This window comes from Zonotrichia leucophrys, chromosome 15, assembly GCF_028769735.1.
Source record: "Zonotrichia leucophrys gambelii isolate GWCS_2022_RI chromosome 15, RI_Zleu_2.0, whole genome shotgun sequence".
NCBI lineage: Eukaryota > Metazoa > Chordata > Aves > Passeriformes > Passerellidae > Zonotrichia > Zonotrichia leucophrys.
Genome location: NC_088185.1, coordinates 2,961,740 through 2,980,399, shown reverse-complemented (window position 1 = coordinate 2,980,399; position 18,660 = coordinate 2,961,740). Strand labels below are relative to the sequence as shown.

General features: G+C 51.8%; 1 protein-coding gene across 3 annotated transcripts; it reads right to left on the bottom strand.

Moving 5' to 3' along the window:
* Positions 1 to 449: 449 nt before the first annotated feature.
* On the bottom strand, positions 450 to 18,384 carry CFAP251 (cilia and flagella associated protein 251). Of its 3 annotated transcripts, none has more exons than XM_064727102.1 (23): positions 18,346 to 18,384; positions 17,687 to 17,875; positions 17,446 to 17,530; positions 17,194 to 17,300; positions 16,911 to 17,051; positions 16,614 to 16,723; positions 16,041 to 16,149; positions 15,560 to 15,640; positions 15,238 to 15,297; positions 14,753 to 14,797; positions 14,222 to 14,439; positions 13,552 to 13,725; positions 10,971 to 11,218; positions 10,725 to 10,873; positions 10,064 to 10,237; positions 9,616 to 9,800; positions 8,996 to 9,110; positions 8,638 to 8,801; positions 6,327 to 6,417; positions 5,982 to 6,125; positions 3,694 to 3,922; positions 2,420 to 2,521; positions 450 to 1,581 (listed from the first exon to the last, which is right to left on the bottom strand). In XM_064727102.1, the coding sequence occupies exons 2-23, from the start codon at positions 17,711 to 17,713 to the stop codon at positions 1,430 to 1,432; spliced, it is 2,910 nt and encodes a 969-aa protein (XP_064583172.1). In that variant the 5' UTR covers positions 17,714 to 17,875; positions 18,346 to 18,384; the 3' UTR covers positions 450 to 1,429. The 3 variants fall into 3 exon arrangements, with proteins under 3 accessions (XP_064583172.1, XP_064583171.1, XP_064583173.1); XM_064727101.1 differs by having other exon boundaries at positions 451 to 1,581; positions 15,220 to 15,297; XM_064727103.1 differs by lacking the exon at positions 17,446 to 17,530 and having other exon boundaries at positions 451 to 1,581; positions 15,220 to 15,297.
* Between the last annotated feature and the right edge of the window lie 276 nt (positions 18,385 to 18,660).

Below are 18,660 nucleotides of genomic sequence, written 5' to 3'. Positions count from 1 at the left end.
CTAAAGGGTCATGAAGAGCTGCCTTCACCTTTAGGGAAAGAGTGGATGTGGCACTTGGTGCTGTGGTTTACTTGACAGGGTGGTCACCGGTCACGCTCTGGGATCATTCGAACTCGATGATCCCAGAGATATTCTCCAACCAAATTCATTCTCGTGATTCTGTGATAAACCAATGCAGTATAGAAGCATCGAGAGCACAGTTTTACATTTTACCACAAAGCAAAATTCAGTCCTAAAATCCAGGGCTTTTAAAAACCTCCAAGCACTTTACATAGAGATAATACCTGTTTTTGTACAGGGCAGTGACAGACACCCATCCTACCCCTGGCCAGTTGCTGTGACAGACCTTGAACACAGGAATGGGTGATGAAGTCCTGTGTTTCACACAACGCATAAATCCATAATTAGCAGATTATGGGTTTTTTTTTCCCCGGTGGTTATAAAGTTTCTCAGCTGCTTTAAATAATTCCAGTGATATCCATGGAACTGGGCTGCTTTTGAGCAGTGGAGGTTCAGCTCTGACAGAGATCCATGGAAGTACACGAACATAAAGGCTAAATGAGTTACATGGGAGGTGATGCTCTGCAGGAAATTTGTCACAGACCTGTGAGCTCTGGCGTGGTACTGCTGGACTCCTTCATTAACTTCTCCCTAATGCACACCTTGCTGTTCGTGCTAATTGCACAATCACAGATGCTCTGAGTACACAACAGCGATCTCTGTTTAAAAAACATTGCTTCTGAAAGGAACGCTTCTTAAGGGCCTACATTATTATTCAAATTGATGCCGAGGATGATGTAAAGAAGGAAGCTGTTCAACAGCACTTCACTGATCTTTCTACAGCAACTTGTATCAGTCTCATTATGCTGTTTACACACACACAGAGCGATGCCGTCCCATTGGTATTACACTGCTAATTGGAATTACTACTTTCAGAAAGAAAAAGTCAGTTTAAAGGCCAAAAGAGAAGCGTGGTTTTAATGTATACCACAGCATTTATTTCTTTACCGAGGTCCATTGGATTTATAACTACAAATCCATTCTAACCTGTCAAAGCATTTATCAGTGTATTTAATCAATACAATACTCCTACATTGCTCTTTTGCTGTCAGGTTTCACAAATGAATACTGTCTTAACGTAATGAAAATAGACTGCATCTGGCATAAACCCACCTGAAATGACTTCTGGGAAGGTTCCAGCCAAGGATGGAGTGGCCACCTGCCTCATTCTTTCCAGCCATTCAGTGTTTCCCTATATAGGTGTGAAATTACAGGTTTGTGGCATATGCCAAACTGGGGACTTATTCTAGAGTTTGACTAAAATGCAACTATGTGACCTTTACTTTGCAATAAACACAAGCCATAAATTTTGCAGATATTTGTGGAGAGGATCCTGGAAAGTAGGAACAAACAGAAAATCTAGTGGTAGCTATGATTCTGGGCCTTTGTAGGTCAAAGATTCTTCTTTTTCCTTCTGTTCTTTTTTTTCTGGTTCAGCAATAGGTAAGCCGAGAATGTCTGCAACAAATATCTCTGCTGTGATTTCTGCTGGAATGTCCTCTTCAGTCAAAGCTGCTGCACCTGGAGAGCAGTAGCAACAACACAAGATACACAGCAGCAATGTCAAAATTGCTTTCCAGAAAAGTTTATAAGCAGCAATAAGTGAATGAAATGTTTTTAAAGATATACAAGGGGATCATGACAAAGTGATGGCTTACTAGCTTGATACTTTATGTGTTTATATCAGGGATTAAATCTGTGTGTCTCACCTGGCAGCAGGTCCCTGCCTCAGAGGAGTCAAGGGACAACTTGGTCAGTTTGATGTGATTTAGGATCCTGAGGGATCCAGGGATTTCAAAATTCCCTTTGGGAGCAGCACCTTTGCTGCATGGGCCCCATTGCCAGTGACCCTAAACAGATTCTGTTCCAAACTGGTGGGGACTGGGACATGAATTGTACAAAAATGCAGCTCCAATTACAATGGGCAATTAAACTCAGCCTCTTGGCTCAAATCAATGCTGTAATTTGCTGTTCCAGGCTGGTGTGGACTGGGACATAAATTGCAGACAAATGTGGTCGTTACCAACAGCTCTGCTACAATGGGCACTGTGGCCTGGGTGAAACCAGCCCTGGGATTTCCCTGTGTGTTTCTAATTTCAGTTCCAGCCAGCAGATAAACAGCAATGTAATCTTGTCAGGCCCCAGTTATAGTTCATTGTCCATTTATTTTTAGATACACCCATGCAATTGCTGTGTGGATGAAGGACAGTCTGTAGCTCTGTGACTATTTTTGCAATCCCATCTGAGCAGTTTTGACAGCTCTCAGCCTAACAGGGTAAATGGGTTTGAAATTTAAATTATTCCGTTTGGGAATTGAAACAATCCTGCCTCTGTGCTGTGTGGAATGCTAATGCTGTACCTGTGGGAGGGTGGGTGTCCAGCTCAGATCCTTCTTTCCTGGGTCTCTTGCCCAGCAGGGTGATCAGACACTCAGTCAGCTCATCCTCTGTCATCTGCTCCCCTGTACAAACAGAGCACCAGCAGCCCGTGGGTTATGGGGTCCAGAGCACAAAAACTCAAAAGCACCTCAAATTAAACTAAACAGGGGAGTTCAAAAGAGGATCTGGCTTCTCTGAGATATGGACATATACACTGCCAACTGGAACACATGGTCCCAATGCAGGAAAATGGATCCCAAGGAAAATTGTTCTTCCCTACAGCATTTTTTTGGGAAAAATGTCAATCAAAGGGAGAAATTCTGATGCAGGCAGCTCTATGAGCAACACTGCAGTAGCAGGGGCTTGAGCTTCTATTCCCACTGGAGAATTCCTGGCACAGACCACAGTCCTTGTAGCCATTTTCATGCAGAGGAAGAGAAAGGTGGAGAAAAGTCTTGATTTAGTATCTTGAAATAACATGGACATAGCACTTGTTCCCAGCTAGTGGTTGGCTCACGCCCTGGAGCATGAGGTTATAGATCTGTTATGAAACTGCTCTGTCTGATGTACCTATTTATGGATGTTCACACCATCTGTATAAATAGCTAACCTTTCTCACACTGGTTGAATCCCTGGTTTCTGAGGATCTTTGTGGCAAGGAGCCTTGCCAATGATGTACTGAGTAAACCAGCATTTCTCTTTACCTGTTTTAATGCTCAGCCACACTTTTATACCAGAAGAAAGATAATAAAAGTTTGTTATTAGCACTCTGTGGCACTGGCCAGAAGCATATTAACACCCACATTTATGGTGTTCTCCCTGATTCAGCTCAGCTAAATCATCCCATCTTTGCAGTCTTTCACACAGGTACAGCCCAGGACCAATTTCATCCCTCCTTTCTGGTCTCCCTTTTATCAGTTTTATACTACTTTTCCAGAGCCTGGTGACTGGAAAAGAGAACAGCAATTCAGATAAGGGCACACTGGGAGAAGGATACATTTTGCCAAGATCCATACTTATCATTTAACAGCTGAGATACCTCAGGCCAGCAGAGATTTCCAGAGCAGTAAAAGAAGCACAGCTGGGACAGGACATGTGATTATTCAATTTAAAATCCTAAGGCAGGTGGCTCCTCACGCCTGCCCTGGTTACCAGGTTCTCATTCCAGAATAATTTCTTGCTGCAGGGAAAAAGTTCTGAAATTGCAGGCAGAACTAGCAAGCATAAAACTGATACTAGAAACAAAATAACTCACCTCTGCACTGGAGCAGTGACAGGAAGTCTCCTCTGTCAATAACTTTGTCTCCCTCCTTGTTATCATAACCAAGAACCTCAAATGCTCGTTGTATGGTTTTCATTGACAAGCCGAGTGCAGGTCGATGATTTATATAAAGTTTGATAAAATCATCTAAATTGATTTTTGTCACTTCTTCTCCAGTATCTGCATACTTGCTGAATTTTACTTCATTTATCATTTCTTCAATCTAAAGATCAAGACAAGGCAGGTTGTTACATGTTTTATTTTGAAGAGCATTGGGCCAGTTTCTGTTCCCGTGGATGCCAATATCCCCAAACCGTTCATGTGTTGGTGCTTGGGTGCCATGACCCCATCCCAGGGGGAAGCTGCACTCAGCAGCTGAGGATGGGAATGGCCAACAGTCACACACCTGCTGACATGACAACAACAAGTAAATACAGGGGTTACACACACACAGTCATTTTGGATTTCCTCTCTCGTGACAGGCACTCGGTGACCCTGCAGCTGTCACCGCACCTTGGGCACAGCTGTGCTCCGCTCTGGGACAGTGGGCAGGCAAACCACAAACCAGCCAACACTCCATCTCCCATCCTTGCTCTGGGAGCACACACATGAGGGTCCCAACAGAGCCAGGATCAGAAATCTTATCCTGACTCATTAGAAATCTCATCTTCCCCTGCTCTTCCCCATGTCTGGGGCAGTTCAGGCGCTGCAGAAGCCAAACCCGAAATGTGCTCAGTGGGGCTGACACCCTGCACTGCTGGATCCCTCACACTCCTCTCAGACAGGCCAGCACTGGCTGTGCTGGATACCAGTGGTTTTCCTGAAGTCTGGTGCTGTGAGTCAGCCCAGTGGCAGCTGTGCAGATGTGTGTCCAAAAGGCAGCATCTGCTCTGTGCCTTCATTGTCCCTGCAGCCCCTTCAGGGACACACGGGCAGCAGAGACACCAGCAGAATTCCCTGTGCCAACACGTGCCAGGCCTGCTCTCCCCGGGAAGGGAAGCTGAGGCAAGACCTCCCCAGGGAGGACTTTGCATTCAGCCTTGGGCCTTTGTCCTTGTGTCACAAGTTTTTCCACTGAATGAAGCCCAGGCAAGAGGGAAATCTCAGCCTTACATTTTTCCTGTAGCGAATGTCACGCCAAGCAAGAACAGGCATTTTCACTCGGCTCTGGCTGATCTGGGATTAGGTTTTATATCAACCCCACTGAACTACAAAAGAAAAACACCAATTCCCAAAAGCTTTGCTAGTCAGCCCAAGCTGCCTTTTCTCCCTCCTGCTTTTCTTTTATTAAAACACTCTAGAGAGAGGCGAACCTTCTCTCTGGATTTATTACTGATTGTAGGTTGCCTGGTTTCACAACAGCTCAGCACCTCTGTTTCCATGCCTGAAATGCTGTTTGTGTTTTAATTTGGGGAAGTGTGGGGCATTATCAGTTATTGTTCCAGAGACATTTCCCAAGGGAACATGTTCTCTGTGTCCCTAAGAGGCAAAAATTTAATAACCCAAGGAAAAGATCTAACACAGTATGAAGAGATAATACCTCAACTTGACACCAGGGCAGGACAGACCAACACTTGCTGGTTGTGGGGGCTCCCAAGTGACTCAGTTTGGTGGTGGCTGTGGCAGCAGTCGTGCCTCCCATCTGGTGGCTCTCCTGGCAGAGCATCCCTGGGCAGATGGGGTGGCACAGACTCCCAGCAGTGCCTCAGCAGCCTGGGGGTTGCTGTGCCAGATGAACACATCTGCCCTGCAGGAGGGCTGAGGGAGCTCAGTGATGCACCTCCTCCCCTGGGGGAGCCTCTCCTGCGGTGAGGCTGGAGCTGGTGCTCAGGGGCCGTTATTCAAATCCCCTTGCTTCAGGTTCAGTCATGCCAGGTTGCACGTTACAGATGAGGTTTGTGTACAGTACAAACTGCCTTGGAGAAACACCACACAAAGGGGAAGAAGCAGCACCCTTATTGAATCAGTTCTCTCTGCTGTAACATTTTGACCCTGAGGTTGCCTTGTTGAACAGCTCTGAGCTGTCAAGCTCCAGGTTTGCTCAGCCTTCTTCTGCAGTTACCCAACTTGCTAGCAAGGAAACTTTTTTAGGGATTTTCTGCCAGATTCTGAGCACTACTATATTGATGCAGACCAGATAAAAATACATTGACAGCCAGCAAATATATCCCAGAGCCATCCAGCATGGCAATAATCAGAATCTGGCCCTTGGAACACTTAGGAATTGCAGTCAGTCTTACTCCTTCTTCTTTTAATAACAACAATAAAAACAGCTGACCAACCTCTTCCTCTGATGGATAAAATCCTATTGCCCTCATGACAGAAGGAATTTCCTCCAAGGGAATATGAGTTGACACCTGTCTGGTCTCCAGTGTTTTGATACCTTGGCTGCACAGCTGTACGTAGTAAAAATAGTCCTCCATGTCCTGCCAGGGATTCAAACAAACACAGCAAATTTCAGTTACCAACAGGCACGGAAGATAAGGCTCCTTTTAGGGTTTTCTAACAGCCATATCAATGAGATTGCTGTTAAAGGCTAGCTGGACAAAACATAAAGAAATGTCAGGCCTGTGTAAATTAAAGTCCAACCAGATGTGGCCAGACAGCGTTCACGGTGAGATAATTACCCTGAAGAATTTGCCTTCTCTGCCACCATCCAGGAGGTTGTAGAATGGGATCAGCTCCTCCCCACCCAGGAAAGCAGCAGCATCCAAGGCACTGGCAGAAGTGAAGGAAAGAAGGTACAGGAAGGGTTCATGTGAGGAGAGCTTTCATGGCTCCTTTCTAGGCGTTGTTCACAGACACTTTCAATAAATAAAATCCCTGGGCCTCAGAATTCAGGAAAGAAAAGCACTGCCTTGAACCTTGTGCTATTTTATCATCAGCTGCACTTCTACAGCATATTTCATACCCAGGTTTTACATACAATAGCACAGTGTGGGAATTAATTGTTACTGAATGGTTCTCTTGTTTAGTGGAATGAGTACAGGGCTGGGAGCCAGGAGCTTTTCCATGGACTCGAACTTGGTGTCTGGCATTTGGCTTTTCTGCTTCCTTATAGAGACATTGAGGGAGATGAATTAGCTAGATCAGCATTTTGAACATGCAGAGAAGGCTGGGGCTTGGTGTTTGCAATAAACCACACAACTCCCTGTTCCTTGATCCAACACATTTTTCCCCAATAACTCAGGGCAATCCATTACCCGACTTCCTCCGCCGTGGAGTCGCAGGTGCAGTTTGCATTAAACTGAAAGCGCCTGAGTAGCCACCTCTTTGTTTCAATTTCATAGGCAGTTGGAGCCTAAAGAATCCCTTTGGCTTGTGCAGATGTAAAAAGAAACCAAGGCTGGAAGTGCAATCATGGCATAGCCTGGCAGCTTTCACACACACCTCTGCAGTGCTGCTTCCACTGGGGGTTCTTGCAAGCTTCATGCTTTTTTCATAATTAAGTTATTTGGGTATTAAACACAGCGGAGATTCACAAGATGCCAGAAGCAGCAATAAAATGATAATTAGTTCATCAAAAACTTCGCTCCAAAAACAAATTACAGAGAAATTCAATGTTGCCTGGACTCTGGCCAACCATTATAAAGAAGGATCATTTATATTCTATTGCCTTCCTTAAAATGTCGCTTATCCTGACCCCCGACTGTTTAAGCCACACAAAGTGGAAAAGAAAATAAATAAACCCATTGCTTTCCCATCCAAGTTTCCTTTGTTCTGCACATGAAGGTGAGCTGGCTTGGCACTCCTTGGGCCTTACTCAGAGCAAATGGTACCTACAAAATGTGTTCCTTGCAGGACCAGCGTGTGTCTTAACCACAAAGCCTTGGTCCTAGGAAGGTGAAGAGCAGTGGTGTTTCCCAGGTGCACACCTAATGGCAATCATAGGAACAAGGGCTAAAAGCCAGATCCCATGGAGTTATTGCCCAGAAACCAGGAGACGCAGGGCTCTGTGCTAGGAGGGTGTTGTGCAGGATTTGAAAAAAAACCCAACAAAATAGCACAGATTGAGTGAGACCATGTCTATCCTAACATGTCCATCCACACTAGCCTAACTCTGCCATGGACTAAGCTCCCTTCCCGGTCCCTGAAGTGTGAAGTGGTTCCATGGTGACCTGGCAGTTTTCATGCCATTCACAGGTGCCTTGCTCCATTTCTATGTACAAATATATCTATTGGGCACCTGCAGCCATGAGGGGAGAGCCTGTGCCCCAAACCTGTATTGCATTGAGCAGCTTTGGTCCTTGACATGCCAAGAAACCAAAACATCTATCCTGCCTTTGCTGTATTACCCTCCTGTCCTGTGGGAGTACATCTGGCACCACTGCCCAAGGGGTCTGGCAGAGGGAAGCCTGCAGAGGACAGTGTAAGAAACCTGGCAGGATTCATCACTGATGCTCTGGGCCAGAGCCTGGAGATCCTTCTCTGTTAAAGCAGCCTCCACTCTTCAACCACCCCATTTATTGCAGGCCATTTATTCATGTAAGCAAAGCTTTACAGGATTATGGTGGCTTGTCCTAAATCCATTCTTCAAACACAGGGGGGATTTCCCAGCAAATTCCTATTCCATTTGGAGTGCAGACACTTTCGTATCAGCAGCTGCCCTGTGTGCTCCTCCTGCAGCCAGTGCTGCTCTGCCTAACCCTGACAATCTCCCATCACACTGACCAGGCCCTCACAAGCATCACAAAATCCTCTGCCCAGCTTCTTACCATTTGGGCACCATTCCCCAGACTGGAGCATTGTCCAGGCACTATGGCCCCCACCGTGAGGTTTGCTGGCTTAATCCCTCCTGCATCACAGAGAGGGGAGCAAAACCCCTAAAAATACATCCCTCCTGTTTCAGCTGCCGCCCCACATAGCTTGGGGCCCAATGGGTTGGCCAAGCAGCTGTGGAAAGCAGTAACAAGGTTCCTTTCCCCTTCCATAACTCACTGTAGGTTGACCTTCCATTTCATGACCGTGCGCTCCCTGCCCCCAGCTGTGAAGACGTAGCGGCCGTCGTGGGAGACGGCAAAGTCAGCGGCACCGTCCGGGTGGCAAATGAAGGCCGAGGACTTGTGGGGGTTGCCATCGACAGGCAGCATCTGCAAACCCACCTGTAAGGCAAGAGGGAGTCTGGGAGGGCTGGGGGTCCCACTGGGGCAGTGCCACATCCCCTTCCTCAGGAGCTTGCTCAGCTCTCAGGCGGGAGCAGCCTGCACGCGGTGGTTTCATCTTCAAGGAAATTCCCAAGGCCCACCAGCTCTGCAAGGGAGGGCTCTTGCACAGCTGGGCAGGTGGGGCTCCATACCTTGTCCTTTGTAATGTACACCAGGTAGTGTTGCCGGGGGTCTGCAGAGCTTGTCCTAGGGAGGATTTGTATCTTCTCCAAGGGGGAGCCATAGGTTGGTCCCAAAAGGGTCTTTCTAAAGGCAAACAAGGTATTTATCCACTCTAGGCCACCCAAAACATTTTTCCCCTCTGAACAGCTGTTGTGTGGAAGGCTGGGTAGATACAGGAGGTGTGCAGAGGCTTTGTCCTACTGGCTAAGAGACCAGGATAGGACAGGGTCCCTGGCCAGAAGGGACCACACTGGGGCTCAGAAATTTATTTAATTCTCAGGGATTACTGGTCTTTGCTCATGTGGACTCCAATCTCTTTATCTGATGTCTGACTGCTACATCTCAGGTTTAACATAGTGAGCAGACCAAGATTCACCTGCAGCCATAACCATGCTAAATGACACATTAGTGATCAGCAGAGTGGGCATAAGAATGGAGTGACCTGAGGGCTCTAGAGCCATCCCAAGATCTGCATCACAGATGGAAAATCACATGCTCATAGGTGGGAGTATGGTGGTCATTAGACCAAGGAGAACACAGGGTCAGGAGAAGGCTCCCAGGCAATGGCAGCCCTGAATCAATCCTCTACCTGCACACTTTGGTTATTGAGTTGTAGAGCTTCATTTTGTAGCAGTTGTTGGCAGTGAGGAAAAAGGACTCGGTGCTGAGCTGTGGGTACCAGGTGAAGCACAGGGGCACTGCAGCCTGCTCCAGCCTGTCCCTGTGTGTGACCACCAAGTGGTCCTTGATGCTGCTGTTCAGGTCATATTCAACCTGGAGGGAAGACAAGGAAACACAGCAACTCCCCTGTGGTCTCCCTGCACCCTTGACTTTGTGCATTTGCATCTCCTGGAGAAGCCACAATGGGAGAGCCTCAGCAGCAAGACCAGGCTGAGAAACAACCCCCAGCAACAGAGCTGGTGGGGAGAAGGTTGGGAGCTATGGAACCAAACATGGAGTCTCCTTTGATGGCCTTGTCCAGCCCCACCCCTTAACCAGAAATCTTCACTGTCCTTTAAAGTTTTGCATCAACCCACCAGCTGCCGGTCCTCCCCGAGGCTCAGGAGCCTGGGCTCGTGGCTGTCTGGGTGGACCCCGAAGAGGATGCCCCGGATGGGTTTGTAGTGGGACACCAGCCCTGCCAGGTGCTCCCAGCATCTGCTCTTGTTCTGCAGGACTCTCTTGTAAACAGTCACTGAATAAGTCTCATCCTGCAACAGCAGCACAAAGGTCAAAGAGGGAAATCCTTTTCTTTGTGCAGATCATCATCAGTTGCTACAAACTCTGAGCCAAACTGCTTCAATGCTGCCTCAGTACTTGTACAGCAAGACCTGGGACTGAGGGAGCAGAGCACCAGCCAGGAGGAAATCCCTGCTCCAGCCCCTTCTTCAGATGGATGCAGAGCTAAGCCTTGTCACTAAATTCAGGGACTGGGCGTTCTGCGGAGCCGCTGTGACTGGTGACGTTTTTACAGAATGACTCTTCAAACCAGGAAAAGCATTTTGGAGTCAAGAAGCCCCAGGGGAGGAACAGCCCTCTGCCCTGCTCGCTGTGCATTTTAGAGTCACCGGCCCCAGGGGAGGAGCAGCCTCTGCCCTGCTGCTCTGTGCCTGCAGGACGGCCGGCAGTTCCCAGTCCCTCCCGAAGCTGCCCCGCCAGCAGCGCGTGTAAATCACCGAGCGGAAAAAACAAGCGTACAGCGGTTGCGAGGTACTGGGAATCGTGAGAGAAGCCGATGTGAGTCACGGGACCTTGCGAGCACTGGAATCCCTCGCAGATGGACTGAAGGGAAATTGCATCAAGGATGTAAACGCTTCCATCAGTAAAACCAGCGGCCAGCAAATGACCTGGAAAGCAGAAGCAGACCAGAAACCTCTCACACACCATCACTCCTCCCAGGAAGGCCAATGCTTGGCACTTGGTCAGCTCACAGGGCTGGGATACCTTCAGCATCATAGGATAAGCACTGGATTCCAGCCTCAGTGAATATCCTGCTGACGAGGTACTGGGTCTGCTTGTAGTCCCACACCTTGAGCAGCCCACAGTGACTCCCCACAGCCACCAGTGGCTCCTGAGGGTGGCAGGCAATGGCATTCACAGCTTTCTTCGCCTCTGTCATGATTCTTCCAAAGTTTGTGCTGTCTGTTGCAACATGGAACATGGTTGCATCAGAGGTTGAAAGGATAAAGTTCCTGTTTAGCGTGAGAGAAACAGAATTCGATGAATCAGAGTAACTGGCTCATGTCCCTGCAAGCTATATTACATATCTGTCTCTTTTTGGCAAGTTAGTTGGACAATCACTTATATTTTGTGATACACAGTATGCAAACGCTCCTTGACCTGGAAGGCAAGTGACACTTTGTATTCATGACCTGGGAAATGGCCAGGGGAAAACACTGGAGCCAGTTCCATTTTCTACTTGGCTGGGCAAGCCAGAAGATGAATGACATCTGGGGAGCTCCTGCCTTTGCAAGTCACTGGTGTGTGAGATGGACAAGTGAGCAATTGGAGATACTCTGAATGGCCTTTCCACGTGTCCCCATGCCACCACTGTCAGTGGCTCCACGTTGACCATGCTGCCATGGCCAAGGCCACAGGGCAGTTTCAGTCCCTGTCTGCTCACTTGGCCACGCTGAGCAGCACAGCAGAGAGGTTTCACTGTGTGACTGGTGATGTGTGAAGCAGACAGCAGGATAATTATTCATTTTACAGCACAAACATGTACAGTTTCAGTCTGCCTGATTGAGAGTCTGGAGCCAGTAAAAGGGACAAGAGAGGATCTCACAGAAATCCCAGAGTGGTTTGAGTAGGAAGGGACCTTAAAGATCATCTTGTTTCAACACCTTCCACTAGACCAGGTTACTCCAAGCCCCATCCAGTCTGGCCTTGAACAATTCCAGGCATGAGGCATCCACTGCTTTTCTGTGCCAGAACAACCCATGCCAGCACATCACCACCCTCACAGTGAGGAATTTCTTCCTATATCCATCTGATCTTGCCCCCTGTCGATTTTAGCCATTTTCCCCTTGTCCTGTCACTCCCTACCCTTGTTCAAAGTCTCTCTCTGGCTGTTTTGGAGCCCTTGAGGCACTGGAAGGTGCTATAAATTCTCCTTGGAGCCTTCTCCAGGCTGTCTGGGAGCTGCCCAGACAGACACATGGGGAAGCACAGCCTCTTTGCCAGCTGTTCCATCACTGCCACCAGTTTGTGCACATCTGGCCCAGGCACTGAGGGCCTCTGCACCCCTTGCGTGCCTGAGCTGGGCTCTCCAGCCATTGCTAATCCCAGCAGCCTCTGGGATGAGCTCAGGCCTTCCCTTTCCCTTTGGGAAACCAAACCATCCCCAGGACTGCTCCAGGCTGGAGAAGAATCTGTCCCACATGGTTCTTTGGAAAACACGCGTGGCTAAGAACAGACATTGCCAGGAAAGCCTTAACAGCAGTGACAGACATGTGGTTTGCAGGCTGGATGGAGCCACACAGCAGCTTCATCTGGCTGCAGGCTCCCTGTAAAACCTCAGGCACAGCTGTGTCACACAGAGGGACAGAGAGGTGACCAGTCAGTGTGGTACAGCCCTGTGCCGGTGCCACGGCCCCGATTAGCTTGCCAAGCCATCAGAAAATCCAACTGGATCCAGCCATGCCTGGGAAGGGTTTAAGGGGGGATTAAGGGGCCCAGTGAGAGCTGGAGGCTCAGCATTAGCACTGCCTGGTGTGCTGGGTACGTGACAGAGAAGCTGATCATCACTGTGCCTGCACAACGCTGGGTGTGCACCAAGGCATCACCTGGAGCTCAGTCTGGGGTGTGCTGGAGCCCAGCCACGCTCCCTCCCTCCCTGTCCTGCCCAGGGGCCTGGATGTGCAGGAGCCCAGCCACACTCCCTCCCTGTCCTGCCCAGGGGCCTGGGTGTGCAGGAGCCCAGCCACACTCCCTCCCTGTCCTGCCCAGGAGCCTGGGTGTGCAGGAGCCCAGCCACACTCCCTCCCTGTCCTGCCCAGGAGCCTGGATGTGCAGGAGCCCAGCCACACTCCCTCCCTGTCCTGCCCAGGGGCCTGGATGTGCAGGAGCCCAGCCACACTCCCTCCCTGTCCTGCCCAGGAGCCTGGATGTGCAGGAGCCCAGCCACACTCCCTCCCTGTCCTGCCCAGGAGCCTGGATGTGCAGGAGCCCAGCCACGTTCCCTCCCTCCCTGTCCTGCCCAGGGGCCTGGGTGTGCAGGAGCCCAGCCACACTCCCTCCCTGTCCTGCCCAGGGGCCTGGATGTGCAGGAGCCCAGCCACGCTCCCTCCCTGTCCTGCCCAGGGGCCTGGGTGTGCAGGAGCCCAGCCACACTCCCTCCCTGTCCTGCCCAGGGGCCTGGGTGTGCAGGAGCCCAGCCACACTCCCTCCCTGTCCTGCCCAGGGGCCTGGGCACAGGCTGAGTCCTGCTCCAGACCAGGCAGAGGCTCATGGAGCATCTCGCACTGAGCACCTCCCCAGCTTTCAGCTGCAAGGCAAACACCTGGGCTGGCAAAGAGACACTCACCTGGTGAGAAAGGGCTGCCTGCTGCTTGGGAGGGCACCGGGAACATCCCGAAGGATTGTGGAGAAGGAGATGGACTGGATGGGACCCACTTTGTCGTGGCTGTAGATGGTGAGGAGCCGCAGCTGCCCATCGTAGAATTTAACCTGCCCATTCACATCTCCTGTGACTATATAGCTGCAGGGAAGGGAGAGTTATTAACCAACACACTGACAACTCCCAAATATTTCATGGAGAGCATCCTTGGGTGGAAGCAAATCTCTTCCCCAATTCCCTGCACAAGCACACGGGCAGAGCCCTGCACAGATGTGCAGGAGAAAGCCAGGCTTGTGCAGAAACCAGCGGTGACCCTGCCGTGTCCCTGCCGTGTCCCCAAGGCTGTGGCGGCGTTCGGTGGCTGTCTGCTCCCTCTGCCGGTAGCAGCCAGGAGGCTGAGCCGCTGCCTGAGCTATCCCAGGGGAGCTGGCATCGCATCACCACGACTTTTCAACCTCATTTCCACCCCCAGACAAGTCCATTGCTGCAAAATTACTCATAAACCAGCAGTACTTTCCTGCACGAGTGACCACGCTGCCAAGTGATTAAAACTGCAACGTTATCTCTGCCACTCCTGCAGCTGAGCTGCCTGAGGACTGGACTGTACCTAAGCTACTGACAAGGTCTGTCCCGTTACCTGTCCGACACCTGGAGCACGGTAAGGCTCTCCTCCTGCATTGTCACCACCCTGGTGGCTGTCACTCCGTGGGGTTTGGGCAGCCGCTCCTCGGGGAGGGTGCGGGGCTCGTGCATGTCCCACACCACCAGCTTCCCTGCCGACGTGCCCGTCAGAGCTTGGGTGTTGTTAAAGTGGAAAACTGACTGGCTGAACTTTCCCACCACGCACTTGAAGGTCTGTGGAGAGAGCAGACAGGCTGTGTTTTCATCCCAGAGCTGGCTCTGCTTCAAGCAGAGAGGTTGGCATTCCCTCATGGCATTTCCTTCCTGGCCCATGGCAGGACAAGAGACAAGAGCCCCAAGAGAAAATGCAGTGGGGCACTTTGGGGACAGAGCTTTGCTTGAGCTCAGCTTGGGCAAACCTGGCTTGTCCCCATCTGAGGACAAGCGATGGCCACTGTTTTTGTGTGAGGGGATGGGGAGGGACAGTGGTGCTGCCAGCAGGCAAGCCAAGAGGGTGACATGCTGTGTCCCTCCCTGCTGTGCTCACCTGGTTGATCAGGAATGGTGCCCCATACTGCAAACCAGAGTCATCCTGGGGAAAGCAGAGAAAACATCCAGGACAGGGATTTTGGAACCAAGCTCTGCAGTGCCAGCATGGCCCTCCCCACCATCTGGGCACTGGCCCCACACTGTGGTGGCCAAAGCAGCAAAGGCTCCAAGGGCCTCCAGAGAGCACAAAACATCCTCTCCTTCCACCGGTGCTTCTTTCCAAAAGCTGCTGAATGGCACAAGGCCCATGGGAAAGCAGGAGTGGGAGAGGTGAAGAGCATCCCTGCCACAGCTGGGCCTGACCAGTGTGGGAGGGGAGGGAGTGTGATATCTGGCACTTTGGGATCTGGCAAGGGCAGGGAGCAGGGAAGGGACAGATCTGCAGAGTGACCCCAGCTGTGGGCAGACAGACAGCCCCTGAGCCCCCCTGCCACCAGAAACACAACTTCCCATGTCCCTACTTACCCACAGGTAAAATATCACCTGGCTTTTGCTGTTGCTGATAAACTCATGGGGATTCTGAGGGTTAAAAATGACATAATCCTGGAATTCAAAGAATTGCATTAGCACCAAGCTGAGCAATGCTTTCTGCTTATTCTTCCATCCAAAACCACCTCACCAGCTGCACTGAACTGAAATCAGAGGACTCCCCTTGCCTGTCAGGCATTAGAGGAACAGGGATGACCCCTTGGGATGCTCTGCTGGATCAAGGTGCCCCAGAGGTGTGATCCTGCCTCCCATGGGGGCACCAGGTGAGGATGGGGCTGCCCAGCCCAGCCCTGCCCCCCTTGGCATGGTCACTGACCTGATAGCCAAACTCAGGGTCCAGCTCTGTGCTGCACATGGGTTCCCCAGTGAGCCAAGTCCATCTCCAAACACAAACTTTCTGAAAGAGAAGGGGAGAAGAATCCCAGGAACGCTCCCATGGCTCTGTGGAGGTTTGGGGAGCCAGGTGAATGCCATTCCCCACTGCAGGGGATGGTGGAGCAGGGTAAAACCCAGCACAGCCTGGCAGCAGAAAACTTAATTTCAGCAAATAATGCTAGAAATGGCTTAGATGAAAGTGATGAAGTCAGAAGCTTTTATCCCAAATTAAGATCCACTTTCTCAACTCTGCAGCATTCACTTTAGTGAAATCCAGGTCTGTCTTCTAATGGCTCAGCAAAAACAAAGCATCACTGAAAACCTGCTCTCCCCATGTGAATCCCCACCTCCCCTGTGCTGCACTGCAAAAAACTGCCAGCTCTGTATCCTGCAAAGCTGTGAAAGAGGAGATATTCTCTTACCTGCACAGCAGCAGCACTAATGGTCACCAAATACTTGGCATCGTGGGAAATGGCGATGGCACAGAGCCCGTCCTCAGGGTGGCTCTGGAAGATGGTGCGCACGGGAACCCTGCGGAGCAGAGATCCCCTGGGTCCCCCTGGCAGCACTGGGGGTGCCAGGCAGTCCCTTGGCAAAGCCTGTGCCACAGCCCACCCACCCTGCTCTGTGTGGAAAAAGGGATGGAGGGAGGGAGGCTGCTAACACTGGTGCTGCCAAGGGCTGGGGCTCAGTGTCCCCTCCATCCCTTCCTCACAAATAAATGGCACTGGGGAACAACTCACCAGGGATCTCTGAAGATCCTACAGCATGGAGATGTGATGTACTCAGTCTGGGGGAGCTCAGCCCCACCTCAGTGTCCCATGGGTGTGGGTGATACAAGGACAATGAAGGACTTGGTTTGGTTTTTGTTCCTTTGCTGCTTTTTAGTCTGTCCCTGTGTTCTCCCATTTTACTCTCAGCTGAGACTGGAGTCAGTCCTGACTGATTTACTGGACACAGGGAGTTTCCAAAACAGGAGGTTCCTGGGAGCTTACCCAGAGTAGGAGTCCCACACGATGATCATTGGATCTGGCCCTTGGTCAGCAGTCGCAACCCAGCGTTTGTCTTCACTCACACACACGCAGGAGATGACATTCGTGTGGCCCTGGGGGAGGGAAGCAGCAAAATGCCTTGGAGACTGCAAACCTGGGGCTGTTCTGTTCCTACCTTTTGTATGGGCTGCTCCTGGGTTTGGTTGTAGGTGACCCCTGAGCACAGGGCACCAGAGAGATGGAGGGAGGGAGTTCAGGAGAAGGGGAGGAGGAGGAGGGAGATGCTCGGCTGTGCCAGACCTGCAGGTGGGACTGCCTGTTCTGCAGGATGTCGTGGATGACCACAGTGTGGGAGGAGACGTACAGGAGCACCCGGTGCTCCCCGTCCATCAGGCTGTGCACAGCCAGGCTGCTGTTGTAGCCAAACACCCAGGACAGGTCCTGCAGGGAAGAGACAGCTCCTGGCCCTCAGCAGCCAGGACAGAAAAGGCACACAGGGTCCGTGGGGTGATGGAGGAGAGCAGGGCAGGAGTGCTGGGTGCCATGGGGAGCACCCTGGTGGCACTGTGCCCGTTGTACTCACAAGGGGGTGGAAGCTGCTGTCCCTGTTCTTCCGGAACAGCATCCCCGGCCTGGCTGCCCACACCATGCTGGCAGAGCCTTTGTGCCGGGTGTGCTTCTCCCTGTAGCCTGAGAGAGAGCTGCACATGGCTCCCTGGCACTCAGACAGTGCTGGGGTGGGTCAGGGACATCCAGGCTTGATGTCCCAGCAGTGCCTTCCCCAGGGCGCCCTGGCTCCCAGCCCGGGTGCTGGGCATGTCTGAGATCCCCGTACCTAAAGGAGATGAGCGGGGACAGAATGGTGACTCCTCGTTTTTCTCTGATGTTCTTTTCTTCTCCCTGGCAGCAGCAAGGACAGCCTTGAAAAGGAGAGGTTTTGGTGAGTGCTGCATGGGGACTGCCCTGTGGCTACGGGGAATGAACCCCAGCATGTCTCAGATCCCAAGGGCTCTGTTTCCCCTGGGATCTACCCCAGACCCTGTCTCACACAGGACTTTCCATGGTGCTGCCCTCACCTCATCAGGCTGCACATCCCGGGACATCTCTCTGGGCTCAGTGCTGCTCCTCCCTCAGTGGGTTACTGCAGTGTAACTCCACACGGACCATCCATCCGCAGCTTCACCCTCCTCCCAGGGAGCTGGGGTGTGGAGATGCTCTGAAATACTTCCCCACACACACTCTCCCAGATTTGGCTCCACAACAACCTGGAATTGGGCACAGCAGGAGAAAAGGGCACCTGTGAAGCTGGGAATGGGTCCCAGAGCCCCTTCTCAGCTCCCACACCGGGCACAAACCAGCCCAGTCCAGCGATTATTGCAGCTGAGCTCAGGCTCCCTCCCTCGGCTGCCCGGGCACGGAAATTTCCCTTTCGGATGGGTTTTATCACAGTCCTGTGAGCACAGAGCTGCTCCTGGGCGGCAGCTGCTTCATCTCCGCCTTCACGAGTCTGGATTTGAGCCAACACCGAACCCTTGTGCACAGAAAACTTTTACGGGAGGGGAAAGAGGCCCTGGGAAAACCTCCCCGGGCCTCGGCAGGCGGGACGGGAGCTCGGGAGCGGCCGCCGGCTCTCACCGCGCTCGCACGGAGCCGTTCCCGAGACCCCTCCAGGCTTCGGTGCCTCCCGCTGTCCCGAGGGACCCTCCGGAGACCCTCCCGAGGACCCCCGGCTCACCGACACCGCGATCCCGCGTCTCCGCCTCTGCGACCGCCGTTCCCAGGCAACGGCTGCACCGGCAGCACCGGCTGCGCCACCGGCTGCACCGGGAAACGGGGGGAACCTTCCTCATCCTCACCGGCTGCACCGGGAAACGGGGGGGAACCTCCTCATCCTCACCGGCTGCACCGGGAAACGGGGGGAACCTTCCTCATCCTCACCGGCTGCCCCGGGAAACGGGGGAACCTCCTCACCCTCACCGGCTGCACCGGGAAACGGGGGGAACCTTCCTCATCCTCACCGGCTGCACCGGAAACGGGGGGAACCCTTCCT

Coding starts and splice junctions, on each gene's coding strand:
- CFAP251 (XM_064727101.1), bottom strand. CDS start 17,713: ATGTCCCGGGATGTGCAGCCTGATGAG. Junction 17,301..17,445: donor TCCCCGCTCATCTCCTTTAG/GTACGGGGATCT, acceptor GCTCTCTCTCAG/GCTACAGGGAGAAGCACACC. Junction 14,440..14,752: donor CACCATTCCTGATCAACCAG/GTGAGCACAGCA, acceptor CTCTCTCCACAG/ACCTTCAAGTGCGTGGTGGG.